The sequence below is a fragment of the Fukomys damarensis genome, unplaced genomic scaffold (assembly GCF_012274545.1).
Source record: "Fukomys damarensis isolate Sample0158 unplaced genomic scaffold, DMR_v1.0_HiC HiC_scaffold_17, whole genome shotgun sequence".
Lineage (NCBI taxonomy): Eukaryota > Metazoa > Chordata > Mammalia > Rodentia > Bathyergidae > Fukomys > Fukomys damarensis.
Window position 1 is genome coordinate 40,815,699 of NW_022900929.1, and position 22,290 is coordinate 40,837,988.

Genomic DNA, 22,290 nt, shown 5'->3' on the forward strand with positions numbered 1-22,290 from the left:
CGGCCCTGAAGTTAGAGGAGCTTGTTTCTAGTCGGATCCTATTACGGGGGCTCCAGAGCGCCGCGCCTGCGCGCTCAGCCAGTCGCCGAGCTGACCCTGCGGACGTGCGCTCAGTTCCTTCGTGGCGCCATGGCGGTGAGTGGTACATCTGCTGCGCCTTGTCAGCTCCAGGTGAGTGCGGAGTCCTTCGGGAACCTTAGTGTGAGGTGGAGAGATCTCCGGGGAGAGTCAGGTTGGCTTTGATCCCGCTGAGGTTCCAGCAGGACCCGGGACAGGGGTGCCAAGACCTCAGCTCCTTTTAGCTTCTTTTCCGTTCCCATCCACTTCTCCGTTTCGAGAGTGTCTGACGGGGAGCGGGGATCTCTAAGAGAAAAAAAAGAAAGGAAGCTTTTCTCCCGTTGTGGGTCTCAGTATTTATGGCGCTCGCTCTCTCTCTCTCGCTTTTTAACTACCGTCAGAGGAGTTCACCCTTGTCCTTCCTTTCCTGGTGTGGGATGTTGGGTCTCCAGTCTCTGGTTCCATCCCCTAAATGTTCATTGATTCTGAGCTGTTAGGCCAAGCACTAGCTGTCTGATGTCAGCATCTTTTGTTGAGTGTTGTGGGGGGCAACAGTGGGCCAAAGGGAGTGGGCAGCACGAGCTAAGAAAAGGCAAGGCTGTGGTAAATGCGTCAGAGATTATTCCCCAACTCAAAGTTGTCTGTGCTTCTCTCCTGTCTTTTCTTGTTCATTTACTTTTTTATATTCTCACATCTTTTTAATGGTTCATAGGTAAGACAAAATTCCACTTTGAGGTAACATTGGATTTTATTGAGGTCAGCTTTATTTTTTTCAATTTAAGAAAAAAATATCCATTTTTAGCTTGCTTTTTAAAAAACAGTTGTCCACCCCCCAAAATACTCTCTCACACACACACACACACACACACACACACACACACACACACACACACAGTGGAGAGGACAGAAAAATCATGTGAAATGGGATTTAGAGCTTTTTGTGAACCCTTGTATATAAGTACATTGGAGATTGCACTTGGAGTGTGGAAATTCCTGACCTTTCACTTATAAATAGGAGATGAGATCACCACTTGCCATCAATTATTCTAACAGTGTAGGGCTCCTAATACGTATTTTCCCACATAATAGGCAAGTGTAGAATTGAGTCTTAGTGCTGGTAATGGCTGATCAACCACAGACCCATTTTGGCCTGAAAGCTATAGGTAGCAAGCCCGTGTTATGATTAGAGATAATTTTGTGTGGTTCTAGAGTAGTTTTTTTCTAGAGTAGTTTTTTCGGGGGGGGGCAGGTTCCTCCCCAAACAATTATTAAGGAAGCATACAAAAAGAATTGAAGCCCACATCCAGTTCAAAATATTATGGCCTGACCTTGATTACTAGGCTTTGCCTGCCTGGCCTCATAGAGGGAAGCTTCCTCCCCTACCAGCCTTGGTGCATGGCCAGTGCATTGATTGCAGTTTTCTGGAGGGAATTGCAGTCATAGACTCTCCTCTCCCCTGTTGCTAGCCATGTTCACACTGTAACTTGTTTCTTTTTTCATTTGGATTTCTTCCCACAAGTACCTAGTTTAAGCACTTTTCTCCATTTCTGACTGAGGTTCTTTTTGCTCCTAGCCTTTCACCTTCCCTGTTGTGACCCTTGTAAACCAGAAAAGCATCCATTAAGGGTAGGAGCCTTTTGTTAGGAGCTCTTCTGTAAGAAGATTCCCTTCTGTGCATACTATCCCTCACCTAGTGTCCCGTTTAATGGACCACTGAGGAGCCAGTGCTTCTTTTTGCTTTTACTCTGTTGCACAAGTGAATGAAGTTTGATTATTACTTTCAGTTTGGCTCATTGTCCTGATTGACCACCTTGACACATAATCACTCAACAGGAATGAAATAAATTGCCCAACAGGAATTAGATAAATTGCTGAGTTTTTAGATGCTCACTAGATTTTTTAACTTAATTTTAATCCATACGACTTCTGCTCTGTGAAGCATGTTTAGGCTTTTTAGAGACTGTTCATGGTAATTTCTCTTGTACAATATAGCGAAGATGCATATTCATGGCACTAACAGATAATTGTTGCTATGGTTTGTTGTTGGATTATATGATGTATTTCATAAATTAATACAGTGGCTTATGGTCATTAATTTGCATGGATTTGTGTAGCATTTTCTGTTTGACTTGTCGTTAGATGATTTTTAAGTAAATATTTTGGGTTAACATGAATAGTAGAAAACTGGACGCTGATTCTCATGATCTTTATCACCTAATAGATTTCTTGGTCACTGAAATAGGTAATTGATTTTATTATAGGTTCCTCTGTATCAAAACACAGGAATAACTTTCACAAACTATTTTTTTTTAATTTTTTTCTAAAAGGTTTATAAAACAATATTTACTTTTGCTATATGGTATGTGTTCTGGTGCTTTCAACTTTATTTTATTAAACAAAATGTTGTTCATGATCCACTAAGTTAACTTTATAGTTAAATGAGGTTTTAAAAACACTGTGCTAAAGCAGCTGTAGAAAGTTTGTGCTCATTTTTTTTTTTCTGTTTGTAACTCAGATGATTGAAGAAAACTGCAAGGGGGTACAATATTTGATTTTGTGTTTAAGGTATCTTCTCAGAGAAGATAGCTAACTAAAGAGCATAATATGTGTTGGTTATTTGCCAAATCAGCTGACAAAAGAATACTTGAGTTTCTGGTTTTTGTTTTTTTATCTCAATTAGAAGATATATTAGAATGGAAGAGCTGGCATAGCTATCCTTTCCCCCCCCCATTGTCTGCCTGCCTTATTTAAGGGCAATCCACAGTAGAAGAATGAAGACAAAATCAACTACTCTTTTAAAAAAGGAGAACATAGTGTGCAAGATGGTTGTGAGAGTGCCTGTAAAACTTTTGTGTGTGTCTTACAGAGGCATTTAGAGAAGTTATTTTTATCTTTATGTTATCTCTTAAGACCAAAATGACCCTTTTACTATGTTAGCTGACAAGTATACCACACTCAACATTCATTATTCATAAATAAGTATGAATAAGTATTTACTGATAAGTATTTATCAATCTAATTTTTCTTTGTTTAGTTGATTTTTTCAAGAAGTATACACACACAAAGTAGAACCGAGAAATAAAAACTTTAATCAGTAGGTTTATCTCTTAGAAACTCTAAATAAGTTATTAAACAGGAATAAAATTGTAGATTTGATTAGTGTTAGCTAAATAATATTTTACATTTATTGCTTCACAGTCTCCAAGCAATGTATAAATGTAAGGCATTATTTAAATGCATTATCTCTGTTGATTTGCACAGCAACTTCGTGTAGGAGGTAGTCCAAATGACATTTTCAGCTCTTTACAGATGGGGAATCTGTATTTCTTACCATGACCAAGATCATAAAGTGACAAATTCAGTACTAGAACTCAGGTCTTCAGAATTTTCTCCTACTTGACTTTGTTCACATAAGGAAGCAACTGAGGGTAAATAGTAGTATTGTAGCTAAAAAAAAAAAAATCTAACTTGAATAAGTAAGACATTTCATTCTCAGATCATATCTACAATATGTGCTATAATTAAATATAAAGACATCTTATTTTTAGTATTATATTTCAATTCTTAACATTTTACTTTTCTAGCCAATTTTTTAAATGCAAAACAACTAAATATTGACAAATAGAATGAAATAGAAAAGTTGGGATCATAAAGCCTATTTAATGTTAGGAAATTCAACTCAGTCTCCCCCTTCCCCAAGGTTTTATTGGGAATGAACTGCTGGACTACCTTGAACAATGGCAAGAGAGACCAAAACTGGGGTGGGTGGGGTTTATATAGTGCAGTGCAGTGGGGGAAAGTATCCTGAGAATTGAGCAACAGGAACCTGGGTGATTGGAATGGGAGGATCAGGTGGATAGCAGGGTGGAGCAACAAGTTAAGTTTTACTTCTCCAGAGGGGCTAGGTTTCACTCCTCTCCCCTCCCCGCCATGTGGCTCATTTCCATAAGCAGGAACTATTTCAGAATGGAAGCCATTTTATTTTTTTTTCTTTTTATTGAGTTTATTGGTACAATCTAGGTATACAATACAGTTACATTCATCACTGGGATTCTGTACCTTTACATAATAGGACTTGATTTTCATGTTTTCCCCTTGTCCCTGCCCTCTCTTCCCCCCTCCTCCCCTCCCCATTTACAAACATTTTATTTCCATTTTTTCAGTTTCTCATATTTTTTCCTCTCCCTTATTACCTTTCCCCCACCCTTCCCACTTTCCCTACACCTTTAGCCCTTTATTTCCTATTTCACATTATTAATTATCTCATTAGGATCCTGTGTACTATTATAGTTTTTCACACCAAAGAAACTATTCGGCATTTCAGTTAAAGAAATCTCTGTATGAACATTAATCTTCTTGCTCTTGTAGTCTTATCTTATTCTTTTTTTCATTATTTAGAGAATACTTTATTAGTTTGTGTAATCAAACCCACGTAGATATGACCTTACATATTTAGTATGATGTGTTACCCCTGCACACATGGAAAAAACATAAAAATAAAAAAATTAACATTTCTAGACCAATATGGCTGTCCATTTCTGTACAATGCCAACTCAACACAGTAAATTGGGATGACTTTTTCCAAAGTTGGCAGCACCATTAAAGTTTCCCAAAATTCAATTTATATATATATGTAGATATATATATTTATATTTATATAAAAAGACTAATAATAGTATGTTATGCATCGATAGCAGCAACAGCTTTTGAAGGTTCTGCAGTCATCTGAACAAAATTATAGACATTCAGCACATTCCATTAAAAAAAAAAGCAAAACAACAACAACAAAAAAAGAAAAGAATATCCAGAAAACAGCAATGTTCTGTTGCTGTTGTGGTTCCTGGCACCATTTTTTTTATTAGCATCTTAATCATCATCTGGAAAGAGAACATTCTAGAGTAATATCATTAAATGTAGCTCTGATAAAGCACGGTCCCTACTATGTATCATAAAGCAGGTACAAGATATTATACATTCATAGAGGTATGATACAGTACTGTCCTACATCAATAATACTAGAATCAGTTTTGGCTTGAAATTTACTTTGTCTGCAAATAAGATTGCTACCCCTGTTTTTTTCTGGGCTCCTGTCACATGGAGAATTGTTTTCTATCTTTTCACTTTCAGTCTATGGGTTGAAGCCATTTTAGAATGTAGGACTGTTGGGGCCATTTTGTCTGGTAGAGAACTCTATCATTCCAGACTATTGTTATTGTGGAATAGGGCTGAAGGTTCCTTTTTCTGTAGCTGCTTCCTGCTGGCAAAGGGATGTTGTTGGATGGGGGCTTTAGATGGCCCAGGTGTGGACTCAATAGTTGGATCCAGCATCAGTAGCAAGGGGTTGGTAGCCCACCATAATGAGTTCGCCGACTGTCTGGTTGGTAAAGGCCTGCATACATTACTGCAAGAAATTTTGAAAACAGTGAAACAGACCAGGACCTAAAAGCAAAATTATGCAGAGGGTGGTAGGGGTCCCAGGAAAGGAAGAAGCCATGGAAGCCATTGGTCAAAGTATCCTGACAGACAGTATAGCCCGTCTGGGTCTCTGCATTTTTCTGTGCACTCCCTGCGTTCCTTTATCTTGTCTCCAACAATGGTTTACAAAGTAGCAACATCCCCTAATAGGCATGTTACTTCTCTTTCTGCTGTTATTATATATCTAGGGCCATCTATTCAGGAGTACCACACCCGCCAGCAAATTGATTTGGGAACTCAGCACCTTTTAATGAAGCTTTTCAGGAAGAAAAAAAAATCTTAAAATTACTTAAAGTTTTAAGTGTCTGCTACACTCAGTATGTCTTTGTATGTGTGAAATTAGTGTCATGGATCTAATGAATTGATCTAAAAATGATTGTTGGTTTACTTGTAAACACAAAGTAAGTCCAGAATCTCCTTTAACTTTAAATATGTTCAGCCAAAGGATAACTTAGTTTGTTTTCATATAAATAATTTGTAAATTAATACTTCTTTTTCATTTTTAGACATCTGTGGAATTTAAGGACAATATGGAGCTCATCAGAGCGTATCACTGAAGAATATGATGGCTGAAAATAATTTTAAAATGCTAAAGATTCAGCAACATGTAGTAGCCAGCAAACTACCTAGAAACCGGCCATATATTTGCAATATTTGCTTCAAGCACTTTGAAACACCTTCAAAATTAGCTAGGCATTATCTCATTCATACTGGTCAAAAACCATTTGAATGTGATGTGTGTCATAAAACCTTTAGACAACTAGTTCATCTGGAGAGGCATCAACTAACTCATAATCTGCCTTTTAAATGTAGTATTTGTCAACGCCACTTTAAAAATCTGAAGACATTTGTGAAACACCAGCAGTTTCACAATGAAACCTATCAGAATGATGTTAAGCAAGTCAGAAGATTGCTGGAAGCCAAGCAAGAAAAGCCAATATATAATACTTTTACAACAGAGGAGAGATGGGCATTACACCCATGCTCTAAGTCTGATCCCACATACAGCACCACGAAGAGAAAGAATATTCATGCGTGTACAATCTGTGGCAAGATGTTTCCGTCACAGTCAAAACTTGACAGGCATGCCCTTATTCACACTGGCCAGAGGCCTTTTAAATGTGTCCTGTGCAGTAAATCTTTCCGACAGTCAACTCATTTAAAAATTCACCAACTCACACATTCAGAAGAAAGACCTTTTCAGTGTTGTTTTTGTCAAAAGGGATTTAAGATTCAAAGCAAACTTCTGAAGCATAAACAAATCCATACTAGGAATAAGACTTTTCAGACTCTTTCATTAAAAATGAAGCGTCCAGAATCATGCCCCTTGCCTAATAAATTAAATGAAAAGCAGGATGCTTTTGAAAATGATGATATGGGTGAACCTGAGGAGAATAATCCACTTGACGTCCACTCTATTTATATTGTCCCTTTTCAGTGTTCCGAGTGTGAAGAATGTTTTGAATCAGAGCAGATTCTCAATGGACACAAGTGTTTTCCTGCCAGAAGTGGCAAAATTCCAAGGAGACTCAAAAGAAGCTACAACTATAAAACCATTGTTAAAAAGATCTTGGCCAAGCTTAAACATGCTGGGGGCAAAAAATTAGATAACTTTCGGTCAGAGAAAAAAGCATATAAACATAATTTCTTGAAAAACTGTGATCTTATTTCTAGCGAGCAGAACTCTGAACCATCTCAGAGAAGATTTACAGGTTCTCTTAGCAAACATGGGACATACAAGACAGTTGGCAATAAAAAAAAGAAAACATTGACCTTGCCATTTTCTTGGCAAAAGCAATTCCAGAGCCAAAATATGGGGAAAAATTTGAAAAGTATCCTTACAGCAGAAAGCATGTTAACTATAGATAGCTCAGTGAATAATAAAGATTTGTCAATCTATGGTTCATCCACTGAGGAATTCTTTAATAACTGTGAAATGCTTCAGTGTGGTTTTGCAGTTCCAAGTGAAAACATACATACTGGACATAAGATGTGTCCTTGTGATAAATGTGAGAAAGTATTTCCTTCTATATCCAAACTACAAAGACACTATTTAATTCATACTGGACAAAGACCTTTCGGCTGTAATGTTTGTGGGAAATCTTTTAGACAGTCGGCTCACTTAAAAAGACATAAACTAACTCATACTGAAAAGATTCCTTATAGAAGATCTTTTTGCCAAGTAGAATTTGGAAATGTGAACAAACTTTGCATTCATCCAAGTGATAATGTTAACTATAATTCTTCCCAACAGTGTCAGGCTCTTGCTTTTCAAAAATATGAGATTTCAGAGTCAAATCAAACATCGGAAATAGAAGTTAAGTCAGAAGCTGAGGATTTTATTCTTGGTACCCACTGTAGGAACCAGCAGCCCTATCTCTCTAATGCACTTTTGGGATCAGACCAGAGCCCTCATTGTTTCAGTTATTCAGGGCATCCTGAGCGAAATGATGGACTCCTTTACCAATGCAGTGTTTGCTGTAAAAGTTTCCGATCCCCATCTAAACTGGAAAGACACTATCTAATCCATGCAGGGCAGAAACCTTTTGAATGCTCAGTTTGTGGCAAAACATTCAGACAGGCTCCTCATTGGAAGAGACATCAACTCACTCATTTCAAAGAACAAACACAAGACAAGGTAGTTGTATCAGATTCGGTTATGTAACTGTCAAGATCCACTAAGATTTGTTGTCTCTGCTGGTCTTGTATCATTTAAACACTTTATCAAAAGGCCTGCATTCAATTGAATGATTTCATGGGCAGTTGTTCTGTGGTAAAATGTAGAGAAAATTAATACAATGTTTTAGGAATGGCCAAATTAATTTTTAGAAGGAAGAACATGGCTTGCTATCAGAAACATTGATTTTGGCTATATTGAAAGTTATAAATCCATGATGTCGTACAAGCAGTTCAGTCACATTTTTTAAAGGAATTATTCCTTGAGATATGCCATCTCTTTAGATACGCATACTCAAAAGATAGGCAAAAGTTGCTCTTCAGTTGAGACAAATAGAATTTATAGTTCATTTATTTTACATGAAAGCATAATTTGTCCACCTATGGCTTAGATTTTTTTTGCAAAACATTTTTCTTGCAATTTAAAAAATAAGAGTAAATATGAGTATAAATGGAAAAATTATAGCATTTTAATTGAACTTTTCAAAGCTGTTCTTAGAATTATGTGGTAATTTTACTACTTTCAGGTGCCCAGATAATGAAGGTATTATTTTATTTTTGGTCTGGGCTGCTATTGACTTCCCCAAAAGAACTTTAAAGAGGACAAGATGCACCTACAGTATCATTTTCACTTACCAGGAATATTTTTCAGGTGCCATAATCTTATATGCAGTTTTATCTTTTCAGAGGGATGAACGCAGTTCATTTATTTGCTTGTTGATACAGTAGCTGACAGCAGTCGACGTAAATAAGACTCAGCTACTTGACATTCCAGAAGACTTATTTAGTGAGACTTTGTTTTAATTCTTCTTTCAGTGGTCTTTGACTTACGGTTGATTTACTAAGGTTGATCAAGTGGCAGTGACAAGTTTTAGTTTTCCTTTGTGGTTCTACGATATGCTAATGCTAAAGAATGTTACTTGGATCTTTAATTTTAATTAGTAAGATAATCTATGTAATCCTAAGCTATGAGGGCCATATTTCATAATCATACATTGTCCTTTATATTTGCCATTATTTGTAAAATCTTTACGAATGACATTTTGTAGCAATAAAAGTGAGCCATTGTGTTTCTAAGGTGTAAAGAAAAGCAGGTGGATATTTATATTAGCACATTTAAATATAGTGAGAAGTCCTCTATTGAAAATGTGGATAAATGAATAATTGTAAGATTGCACCATATTCTAAGATCTGTCACTGGGGGTGGGGGTGGGCGTTGGTTGGCTTGCTTCCTTTACCACAAGTGAGTTTTAGATACCTTGAGTTTTAATATACAGAGATGATATATGGCAATGTAAGTAAAAGACTCAATAATGTGGAAATGGGGCCTGTATTTTAAGGAGAAACATCCAGCCGAAGGAGAAGAGAATTACATGCTTTAGAGAATAATTTGTTTCCTTGAACTGTCTTTCTCCAGTGCAAGCAAGATGTGGTTTACAGAATTTGCTTTACCCAAAACTCTTAAAGAATACATCTATTACATAAAAGTTAGGAGTAACAAGTTCATATTTTCTTAGAATAAAAGTTAGAGTTACTTCATTAGCATGCTTGAAATCATGGATTTTGGTATTTCCCTAAGCTATTATAAAATTTTACTTGAAGGAAATATCTTACATGCTTCTTCCTCAACCCAAACAGGGAAAGTTCTGAATGTTGTGTTGTACGACTCTGAGACTTTATTTGTCTTAGTTATCACTACTATACTTTTTTTTTTTTGGCTTATGCCTTTTTAAACTGTTTCATATTGAAAGTTGGTATATTGTAAAAAATTTTGTCAAAAATGTACTGTAGTGCTATTTGAAGTACCTGTAACAAGATACTTATTTACCTTTATTATCTTTGCAAGCTTCTTATGGAAACTTCATAGGAGTGAAAATAAAGTATGAATCCATGTTAAAGAGATTAAACAGATGTTAAAAGATGGTTTGCTGCATGTTAGACCTGTTAGTATTGTTGAATCAATTACTTTGGTTTTCTGGAAAAATAAACTTTATAAATATCATTAAAGAGAAGTAGAATTTCTTGGGGGGTGATTCCAGGCTATAGCGTGATTATTTACTGGAGGAGTTTGATTAGCTGAGTTAGTAGAATTATAGGTTTTTGTTTTATTCTGCAATACATCAGATAATTTTAAGCCAAAACTGAAAGTGATGATGGGAAGTGGATAGTGGGTAAAATTCTTGAAAAACAAATTTTTCCATTCCACAAATTTTTCAAGAAACTATCTTGAAAAGTTTCAAGATACACAGTTTGTACTTTTTTTTTTTTAAGGAAAAATCATAGTATAGAAACAAGATACTGACTTTCAAAGACTTCCGTAGGCCTAGCCCAGTAAATCATACTGAACTTCCATGGATAGTTAAAAACTTACGTCTTTACATTTATTTGATAGCTATCTGTCACCTACAAAAGAATATGTTAACTCCATTGCATATCACATGATCAACCTACTTATCTATTAACATCCTTCTCTTCGGCCTTGCCCTTGATATTTGTACTAAATAATAGAATTTTTTGGTACTGAGGATCGAACTCGGGACCTTGTGCTTGCAAGGTAGGTGGAAGAACCACTAAGCTAAATCCCCAGACCCCCCCCTTTTTTATCTCTTGTACATTTAGTATTGATTGAAATTAGACACAGACTCCTGTTCAAAGGTACTTAGCTGAGTCATTAATAAACCTTTTACATCATTTATTTTGAATTTGCTCTATATTAAAAAATACCTATAGAAAGGACCAATACAATACAGACAGCACAGATTTCTAGAACAAGCCTAGAAATCATTGCAAAACACCCCAAGATGTCTTTACTACTGTATCTATTTATATTTGGATAGTGGCTGAGGTACAGCTGTAGAAGGAGCAAAGATGGCTGACTTGTGGAGTTCACCTTGGGAATATTCGTATCTCCCTCTCCCTCTGCCATCACAACTATTTGGGAATGGTTACCCAGATTTGGGCCAGACAAATTGGTTCAGAGGTAAAAACTGACCAAAGCTGAGATGATGAGAATGAAATCTGTACTTTCAATCATAGTTTTAGGAAAAATGATACATGGATGTTGTACCCTGTGGTACCATAAGCCAGTCAGTATGATGAAGGCACATCCCGAAAGGAATGAGCAGAGCCTCCTTCCCCTCACTGAAAAAGTCACAGAAATGCAGCTGGAAACTTGATCAACTACCTGAAACCTAACTTGTCACATGATTTTATGTATTTACACTTAACAGATTTTCTTTAAGACAATTTTAATTACTTTTTTCTTAAAACAACAATATCCTACATGATAATGGTCAGTAGTGGTCTAGTTGCCACAGTTATGGTCTTTATGAAATTTTTGTCCTTTTAGATTTCTTTGAAGCATTTGACACCATTGACAGTCTTACCTTTGAAGCCTTCTTTTTTGACTCCCCAGATCTTTTGCTTTCTTCACAAAACATAGAAAGCTTGTAAAACATATAAGAAATTATAAAATACATATAATTTTAAAATGTCTAATCCCATCAGTCACAAACTTAGCTAAGGGCTGGGGATTTAGCTCAGTGGTGCTGCACCTGCCTTGCAAGCACCAGGTCCTAAGTTCAATCCTTCGGTACCAGGAAAAACAAAGCCCACAACTTAGATAAGATAAATAGATATAGACAGATAGATGAAGCTTGCCATATGCATTTTGTCATAAATCTTCTAGGTATTATAAATTAGACTCATGCACATAGAGCACTAGAAAGCTACATATGATCCGGATTTTATTGGTTTAATATTGGTCACAAGATCAAGAGATAATATGAGTTTAACAAATAGGTAAATTGGAAAATAAACTTTATTACCACACAGATTCTATAAAAAGAATCATCTCTTCAAAAATCTCTGCCTCCTCCATGTGCTTTTAGGGTTCCACCATTCCTACAACTACTTAGTAATTTCTCATTCTATCTCTAGGGTCTCCTACATTTCTTTCTTTTTAATTTTTACTGCAGAACCTAACTTTAGGACTTTAAACATTGTTCTTAGATTTGCAGTCATTACTCAGCTTGTATTCATTCCCATCCTCATGTTACTTACTCTAACCTCTCTAAATTCCACTGAAAATTCATTTTCTAAAAGTAATTTTGAACCAATGGTTTCCTATTGTCTTTTACACTAAAGACAGTTTTTGTTCCCTAGCTTTCAACACCTCAATCCTCATTGTCAACTAACTTTCCCCAGCATGATCTGCTTCCAGGACTTTATTTATCCTATAACTAGCACCAATTAAAAATATAATCTTTGCCCAGTTTCTCCTTGTCAAAATATGTTCATGTGTTACGAGTTATTAAAACCATTAGAAAATATTATTTTCCTGTTGATATATAGACTCTACCTTTGGAAATAAAATGCTAGCAGTTATATATTCAAAATCTGTTATATTTAAAATTACGATCATACCATTTTTTGATCATACAAATTTTTGTCTGTAGCTCTATACACATACTTAAAAAAGTTTTTGTGGTACTGAGGATCAAACTCAGGACCTTGTGCTTGCTAGGGAGGTGCAGTGCTACTGAGCTACATCCCTGGCCCAAACTTTTAAAAATTTTATTAGTACATGTCTGCAGTACGTGAAGTTTACATTCATCTTTGGGAGTAGATACGTATACATAATACATCTTTTCAGTGGTTCTGCTGCCCGCCTCGCAAGTTCAAGGACCTGAGTTTGATCCCTAGTACCAAAAAATTAAAAAATTAAAAATTCCTTTCCCACCCACTTCCTCCACATTCATTCTTATTATTCTTCTTAGCTCATGTTTAGGATATAATATTTTTGTTCACTGAGGTTATTAGTGGGTTCCTGTATATGGCATTTTTATTTCTTTTTATTTCCCCTTCCCTTCTCTTCTCCCCTGGCACTTGGTCTTCTGGACCCCTTCCCATTTGCAGGAGATCCATCCTTTATTGCTTCCTTCTATCCATCCTTCATTATGCTCTTTGTACTCTGCCTTACTCAAATGAGAGGTGCTACACAGTATTTAAACTTGTGGTTCTTATTTCACTCAATGTATTTTCCACATGCATCCATTTTTCTATGAATGTCTCAAAACATTCCCTTTATAGCCAAATAAGATTATATCGTGTATAGATAACACATTTTCTTTATCCATTCCTCTATTGATGGCGTGCAGGCTGCTTCCAGGATTTAGCTATTATGAATTGTACTGCTATAAACATCGGTGTGCATTTATGACTGCAGTATGATGTCTTTAGCTCTTTGGGGAAGACACCTAGAAGGGGAGTAGCTGAGTCATATGGAATTTCTAATTTTAGTTCTTTGAGTAATCACCGTACTGGTTTCCATAGTGGTTGTACTAGTTTGCACTCCCACTCAACAATGTCAACAATATAGGAAGATTTTTCACTGCAGTGGTGCCAGCATTTGTTATTCTTTGACTTTTTTTTTGTAGTTGTTAATCCATAGTCTTTGCTTTATTGTGTGCAAAGCATGCTCCTGCCCCCTAAGCTTCCTGCATTTCTCTTTTCTTGAAAAAAAAAGTGCTTGATCCTTTCCAAAAATAACCAAAGAAGAAATGAGGCAGAAAGTATCTCTTCATCATGGTCCTCCTCAGTCATGAGACTGATAGAAAAGGAGGTAACCAGACTCAGAGTTCTTTGAAATACCTTTTGTCAACCCATAGGATTCTTCAATAGCTTGTGTGTCTACTTTTGCTGCAATGTCATCATCAAACAACAACCAAATATTATGCTGCTTAACTATTGTGATATAACGTCCTCGAGTGGGACCACTTCCCCAGTGAACCACAACAGGGACCAAGGTCTTACATTTGGTCAGGATTGGTTGCATCACCTAAGGTGCTAGACTGAAAGGGTTCTAAAGGAAAAACTACCGGGTAAGGAAGTTTTGCATATTGATGAAGCTGATCTATTTAAATCTCCTGTATTTAAATCTCTTCAGATGTAGAGCTAGAATCATGGGCAGTTTTTTAACTTTTGTCCGTTTGTGTGCTTCCTGTTTGCTGCGACACTCTTCACAGTGATACTTGTGTTCACTGCAAAGAGTTTGTGTGTTGCTAAACCCCCTCGAACAGTGAGCAATTGATGTGTTTTGTTCCATGTCAACAGAAAGCTCCAAAAAAATCTTCATCTTTGCTGCTCATTGTTTCACAAGTAAGACATCTGGTTTCATTAGTTAATTGTTCCCTGAACAATCTCATGAACCCACTTTGGGTCTGGTGTGCTGTTGTTATTTTCATTATCAAGGTTACAGTTCGGTATGCAACCATTTTGTTTTTCCTGTTTTCTTTCTTGTAAAACATCAGCAGTTGTTTTTAGTAGGTAATTTAAGAGTTCATGGGCATCTTGTTGCATATAGTTATCAAGAAGCTAATTTTCTTTCCATAATCTCATGAAGAACTTCTTAGGTATTTCTCCAACCTTTCTCTTCTGAGTAGCTGCGCTGTGGAAAAGATCTGCCAAGCACGTAAGAAGGTTCTCCTTCTTCTTAGGATGACTCTTGTCCCGAAATGGACAACAAAAATAAAGTGCTTGAAGAACTGAATTGCAGTAGCTTTTTAATTTGATGTGCTCCCCCTTGTTGATTCTTCCTGCTTTTTCTTGTGTAAAGAGAAGTATATGAACAGCTAATTATCACACAAAATATTCAACATTTTTAGTCGTTAGAGAAATGTAAATTAAACCACAATGAGATATGTCACATGCTATGAAAATGGATAGAAATTTTAAAACTAATCATATTAATTGTTGGTGAAGTTGAGAAAAAAACTCTCATCTGTTACTGATGTTACTTTGGAAATCTGTCAACTTCTTAAAAAGTTAAACATGCACCTGTCATATCACCTAGCCATTTCTCTTCTAGGTATTAATGCATCCACATAAATACTTATACATATATGCTCATAAAAGCCTTATTTGCAATGACCAAGAACTAGGAACAACACGGATATCTATCAGCACATTAAGAAACTGTGTATGTCTAAAAAATAGGATACTAGTCAGCCATAAAAGGAATGAATGAATGATACGTGCAAAATTATGGACAGATCTCAAAATGATTTTGTTGGGTGAAAGAAGAAAGGTACATATTGTGATAGTTCATTTATATAAATTATATAAAAAAGCAAATTAATCTATAACAAAGGATTGCCTGAGAATGGTTTGTAGGCATGCCGAAGGAAGTAGACTGCAAAAGAGCACGAGGAAACGTAATGGTGCGGGTATGATCATTATCATGATTTTGGTGGTGGTTTCATGGATGTTATTACTATGTCAACACGTGCCAATTTGTATCTCCATAAAGCTGTTAAAGAGTTAAAAGAAAGCCTCGGATCCTAGTATTTTTTTTACACCATTGTTTCCCTGAGGGTTGAAAGAAACTACAATCCCCATTCCTCCGACCCCAATTTTTAATCCAAAAGAAATCCTCACCCAACACATCCTCCTGGCCCCTTCCAGATTCTGCGCTCGGGTGTTTTCTCCCGGCTCACCAGCAGGGGGCGAGCAAGGAAGGAGGGCGAAGCCTTGGGCCTGGTAGCTCGGCCTCAACGTCTGCGCTGACTTCCGGTCCCGCTCAGTTCCGTTTCCGGGGAGCGTGAGCGCCGCTGCACTGGTTGTTGGTAGGACTGTGCGGGCCGAGACATCTCCCGCGGATCTCGGTGGTGACCTCCGCGTGGCAGGTGATACTTAGAAGTGCACTGGGCCCCCGCTGCCTGGCGGTGCTTTCAGTTTCCACCGGAGCGGAAGGAGAGTGCAGCGATGGCGACCCCTGCGCAGCCCAAGAAAATCGTGGCCCCTACGGTGTCCCAGATCAACGCGGAGTTCGTAACACAGGTAAGTTCGGCCAGGCCTGTGTGTAGGGCGCTAAGGACGTCTTGGCCCCGAGGCCTGGAGTCGGATAGTCTCCTGGATTGGGAGCATGTAGGATGCATTCGTTGGCTATTCATTCACTTAAGTGTTTTTACTGGGTATCTCCTCTGTGCTGGCCACTGCGCTCGGTGCCGGGAATAACACAGTGAAAGAAATCACCCAGCCTGGAGTTCGCTGTCCAGGAAAGATATACAAAGAAAACACCTTATGTATTTTTGCTTTATGAGACTTTGTCGAAGAAGGAGTGGATTCAGAGAGGACGGTCTATCTCTTGTTAATTGGGTAGACGTGTAAGTGGCTCAGTGCCACAGTGGCTGCCTTTGTCCATGCTTCCTGTCTCACATTTGTCGAGGCGGACCTAGGATCATTTTGAATTCTCCCTTTCCCTAATGCCCACATTTCTGCGTTGGGTATCTCTTAAATACAGAGGGTTTTCTGTGCCTCTCTAACCCTGAGACAGGTTGTTACTGGTTTTTGCCTGGATCAGCCTGTCATCTTGTCTTTTTCTCGTTCTCCAGCCCATGCTCCTTGCTGCTGTCTGAGTCAACACAAGTACAAATTGATCGTGTCACTTGCCTCCATCTCTGATGGCCCTTAGCATAAGGACTGCAATCCTTCAAAGCATTATGTGATCTGCCCTGTGCTTATACCTTTGGTTTCTTTTCTTTCCTCTGCCTTCTAATGTCATACCTTAACTATAATGAGCTGCAGTTACTTGAATGTGCCATACCTTATTTCACTTTCTGAATTATCAACATTGTTTCCTGTGTAGAATCCTTCCTTTAGTCCATCTTCTGTTTATTTCCATTCTCTTATAATACGCCTCAGCCACCCAAGTGCTGTGATGACAGGGGTGTGCTAACCACATCTGGATTTAGAGAGGCTGTTTTTATGACGTTTCACACTACACCAGAGCTCCCTTTCCCCACATACCTGTATTTTTGTGGTAAAACTAATTAGTTGGCTACTCTAGCGGTGCTCACATTTTTAGAAAGAAGAACCAGGTAATAGTTTCAGAGATTATTAATAAGTGCTCTAAGGAAAATCAAACAAGGGGCTGTGACAGTGGCTCAGATAGAATGTATGAAAAGCAGTCAGGAAAGTCCTCTCTGATAACGTTTGAGCTAACACCTGAGTGCAAAGAAGGGGAAACTTTTGGGAAGAACTAGGACAGTCCAGAGTAGTGTTCGTGCCTCAAGGTGTGACTATGGAGAAGGCCAGGGTGGCTGGAACAAAAGAAGTGAAGGGGAGACTGGGCATGGCGCACACCTGTAATCCCAGCACTTCCCAGCATTCAGAGTGCTGAGGCAGAAGGATTGCCACAGGTTCAAGGCCAGCCTGGGTTACCATAGTGAGCTCAGAGCACTACATAGCAAGAGCCTGATCTTAAAAAAAAGAGAGGGAGAAGGGTATGAGATGAGGATACAATGTGTAGGGACTAGATTATGTGTACAGTTTGGAGGCTAAAAGTATGGATTTTATTCTAAGTGCAGTGGATTTTAATTATAATCTGTTGAGTAATGAATTAAGGATAGTTGAAACAACTGGGTGAATGAATGGTTTAGACATTTTGTAAGATAAGGAAGACCAGGAAAGGAGGTTTAGTGGGAAATATCAAGAGTTTTGTTTTGGCCACATTAAAGTTGAGATGCTTACTAGACATTTAGTGGAAAGTGTTGAGAAGCCAGTTAAATGTGCAGGGCTAAAGAATATTGGCAAGACCTGAGCTTGAAATAAATTTGGGAATTATTACCCCATGGTAATACATGAAGCTATAGAACTGAATGATACAGCCTAGAGAACATGTTGTCATGCATTAGATTGTGAGAGCTGAGATTAGGGAGCAAGACTCTTTTAAATTCTCTTTGTACTCCCAGCCCCTGGTGGAGTACTAGAAACATATCGTATAATTAATATTGTTGCATGAATGGATGTGTGAGTTAATGAACAGATAGATGTACTACAGTTTAAGGTGTAGTGGAGGGAATGGAGGTTCTTGGCAGTCTTTGGTCATGGTAGCAAACATTAATACTGGATATTTGCCAGGTAATGTTTAGGTGCTTCTAAGTTGCAAAGAAATGTAGTCCTTTTCTTGAGGGAGTTCACACATTTAGAGGGAGATTTTTAAGAGAGAGAAGAACTGCCATTGTTTAATATGAGAAATAACAGACTAGAAACGTGAGGGAAGTACTCTGAGAACAGAATTAGAGAAGGTGCTTTTAATTACTTAGTGAACAAATAAGATTGCTAAGTTAAAATTGAAAGATCAATGATTAGGACTTTATGACCTCACATTTTTAATGCTACTGTTTAGAGCATTTTTTGTATTTTTGTTTAGAGTATTTTTTGTAGAACTGTTTTGAATAATCTCTGCAGCTGTAGCTGTACTAAGTGGAGAATGCAAAGTTAATGGTTTATACGAAGACTGAAGAGTTTCAAGACAGGCAGATGCCCTTGAAGGTCATGGTATCTGACCCCAAGAAAAAGCTGAAACTCAAAGAAGAAAGATGATAATTTTTTTAAAAACGTTGCTAGATTGTTACTCAAGATAGATTTACAGTAAGTAGTTTAAGTCAGCAGATAGGACTTACATTTTTATTTGTAAGTTCCTGAATTTACTGAGACAAATTAGACTTAGTTCTTTAGAGGTGTGATCCAAGGAGAAGATCGCTGAGTTTGTGTGAGGCCTAGAAGGAGGAGAATGAGGAAGTGAGGGTTCCTCAGAATAAATAGGGGTGAGGTGAGGAATTTCTATGGGCAGAGTGTTTGCTGATTTGGGAAAGTGTCATATGAGAGGTAATGTTTTAGATGCTTTTCCTTAGGACAGTGTCTTAACTAATTGAGTGACTCTTTTTTTTTTTTTGTACTGGGGATTGAACTCGGGTCCTTGATTGAACTGGGGTCCTTGCACTTGCAAGGCAGGTGGTGGAACCACTGAGCTAAATCCCTGGCCCAAGTGCTCTTTAAGTATGTTGACTATGTTAGGAGTTGAGCTATACAAGTAAAGAAGGCATAGGCTCCATTTCTGCAGTGTTCCTTTTATGTAAGGAAAAGACTATTAAGCATTCAAGTAATTGTAACACAGAAAGATAAGACCATAGTAAAGTTATTTGCAAAATGAAGAGAAGGATGACGCAATTGTCATTATCAAATATGGTTGACAAAAGCTTCACAGAAGCAGTAAATTTCACGTTTTACTTCATTTGTACATCCATCTTTTATCCTCTCATTTCCTTCATCAAATGTTATTTAAGTGTCACCAATATGGCAGCAGTCACTGTGCCAAGTCACCTTTTTGTTAATATATAAATATCTTGTGTTTGCCAGTTTTCTATTTTTAAAAAGATTGTAATTTAGTTTTTAAAAAATTAGTAAGAATACGTTTCCTGAGTATTATGCAATCCATGTCAATACCTGGAGAGGTGTATGTGTGTGTATAGATGTGTGTGTGTGTTTAAATTTCTAAGTAAAGCTGAATTTGCTGAAATATGGCAATTCCTATATTCTCTGTAAATATTCTGTTCATAAACTACAATTTTTTTTTAAAGATTTTTTGTATCTGGATCTATACAAATCAATTAAACGTGTTTTTTTACATATTTTTAGAAGGTTTAAGCGTGTATTTTTCTTACATATTCGTAAAGATTTGAATCTGGTTTTTAATACTTGCTTAACTATTAACTAATTATAATATTGGACAGATCACATAGTCTTTTTAGACCTGAGTATCCTAATCACCGGACTGAAGATGTTTGATTTGTGATTATCTACTGAACTGTACTGTTACTCTAGAGGTTGTTTGAAAGATAGTGTTTTTTGTTTGTTAGTTTTCTTTTGTTTTCTGAATCAGAGTGGCAGGTTGCAATGTACAACTCCATTGCCACTTTCATAGCTTGGGGCCAAGGCTAACCAGCCCCTGCCAGCATAGTCCATTTGGAACCTCTCTGTCACTCCAGACATAACCACCTTGTTAAGAAACGATGCTTTGCTAAGTGATCTGAGTTTTCTAGCTCTGTGGTAGCGTGAATCTTTAACTTACTGCTCATGTTGTTTACTTTTACAGTTAGCATGTAAATACTGGGCTCCTCACATCAAGAAAAAATCACCTTTTGATATAAAGGTATGTATTCTTAGGTTACAACATACTTTTTGAATAATTATGTTTTTTGTATGTCTTTTTAAGGGTTAACTCAACAAACTCCTTTTTTTTTTTTTTTTTTTTTTTTTTTTTTTTTTGGTACTTAGGATTGAACTTGGGTCCTTATACTTACAAGGCAGGCAGCGGCACCACTAAGCTAAATCCCTGCCCCAAACTCCATAATTTTTTTAAAAGTTTATAAATGAGTTTTTAATTGTCAAACTAATTAAATTTGTAAGTAAGAAAATAAGAATCACTACCCAGAGAGAACTTGTATAATTGCTTTAAGCTTTTTCAAAATGTTTATATATAATTTATTTAATCTTTTTTTATTCTTAGATTATTTAAAATTCATTATTATAAATTACCTTGTAGAGAGTATCATTGAAATTTTCATACAAATTTTTTGTCAGGTCTTTTAGGTTAGAATTGTTGCTTTCTTTCATTTTTAGTTTGATAAAGAGAAATAAAAGTCTATAATAACGGTGGAAGGGTTGTATAATATAGAAGAATATTTATCTAAGATTAATAATATTAAATAAAGGAATGGACTTATGACTTAAGTGAAACAATTTTTAATATAAATGTAAAGAAAAATTTCTAAATATGTGGATTGTTTTTAGTTGTGGGTTTTTTTTTTTTGGTGTATTTTTGTTTTTGTTTTTGACACAGGTCCTTGCTCCGTCATTCAGGCTCACCTTAAATTCACTGTGTAACCCAGGGTGTCCTTGAACTCATGACAATCTTGCTGCCTCAGCCTCCTGAGTTCTGGGATTACAGGTGTGCGCCACCACACCCTATGTGTGATTATTTTCATTGGAATAGCATCTCCAAAAGAGAACTTTATATGAAATAGATATTGACATTGCATACCATTAAATAAGAAGATTGAAACTGTATAAAGTATGTTTAATGTTTCAGGCACCCTTGGTAAAACTGAACTAATTTAAAATTTCTTACACTAAGCTTAAGTGTTTCATTTATATATTTTTTTTATTTTACTTATAATCCTGTTCATGAGGATGATATTCTTTAAAATGACATATGTGTGTGTATGTGTGTGTGTGTGTGTGTGTGCGCGCACACACACATACACTGTTAACTGTCAGCTTGTTACATGATGTTTGTATATGTTTTGTATTTGTATGTGTTGAGGCCTGAGGTCCTTCTAGTAACTTTTTATAAAAATAACAGAAATATGCTGTTGCTACTAGGTTGAGTTGAACCTAATTAGATTAAGAATTTTAGAGATTCACTTCATCCAGATCAAATATTACATAATTCCAGGTGAAGCTATCTATGCATATCTTCAGCAGTGTATCACAAGTTACTATTTAAAGATGATTAGAGCCTTCATTGTATTATTTAATTTGAGTTTTGAGAAAAAGAAAAGCAATAATAGACTGTGTCCAGATTGACTGAGATGTGCCTGCTTCATTACCTCCCTCTCTCTCTCTCTCAAATATTTATTTAACAAGTACACTTTGAGCAGCATCTTACCCTTTCTCATTGCCGAGATCAAAGTCAAAGGAGGAAAGGTTTATTTAGCTCATAGTTTGTAGAGGTTTTAGTCCATAATCAACTGCGTCTGTCTGAGGCAGGGTGGCATCATAGAGGAGAAACAATTTATGGTGGGCAGTAGGCAGCTAAGCAAGCAAGCCAGCATGCCTCTTTCTGTCCATCATATTTTTATCCAGGCCACTTCTCCTCAGGGCTGGTAGCACTCACACCCTTAATCCTAGTACCTTTAATCCTAGCATTGTACCACGAATCAATCCCATATCACATGCTCTAGATCCAGCCTGCTCTGAAAAGCCCCACATGATTGCATGAATATTTGGGGGTACATCTAGATACAACTATAATAAGCAGTTAAAAGACATTATAGTTATTATACAATATTGTATTATTCCATGTTAAAACACTTCATCATTTTACAGATTTTTTTCCTCTGTTAACACTAGCATTGTTACTGCCTCTGCTGCTGGTGACTGTTATTGAAGGTTTGTCATGTACTCAGGTTTGCAGTAATCTTTGGTATGACCCATCTTATTTTCAGCAAACCTGTG

General features: G+C 36.9%; 2 protein-coding genes and 1 pseudogene across 2 annotated transcripts in view; 2 read left to right on the top strand and 1 right to left on the bottom strand.

Annotated features, from left to right (window-relative positions):
* The first annotated feature begins 69 nt into the window (after positions 1-69).
* Znf770 (zinc finger protein 770) lies at positions 70-10,170 on the top strand. The gene is made up of 2 exons (XM_010624626.3): positions 70-171; positions 6,039-10,170. The coding sequence occupies exon 2, from the start codon at positions 6,095-6,097 to the stop codon at positions 8,195-8,197; it is 2,103 nt and encodes a 700-aa protein (XP_010622928.1). The 5' UTR covers positions 70-171; positions 6,039-6,094; the 3' UTR covers positions 8,198-10,170.
* A 3,338-nt stretch (positions 10,171-13,508) lies between these two features.
* LOC104862577 lies at positions 13,509-14,642 on the bottom strand (annotated as a pseudogene).
* A 1,143-nt stretch (positions 14,643-15,785) lies between these two features.
* The window catches only part of Aqr (aquarius intron-binding spliceosomal factor), a 90,526-nt gene continuing 84,021 nt past the window's right edge, over positions 15,786-22,290 (top strand). The window contains exons 1-2 of the mRNA XM_010624625.2: positions 15,786-16,047; positions 20,147-20,203. Of these exons, the coding sequence (XP_010622927.1) occupies positions 15,973-16,047; positions 20,147-20,203 (132 nt within the window). The 5' untranslated portion in view covers positions 15,786-15,972. The remainder of the gene's footprint in view (positions 16,048-20,146; positions 20,204-22,290) is intronic.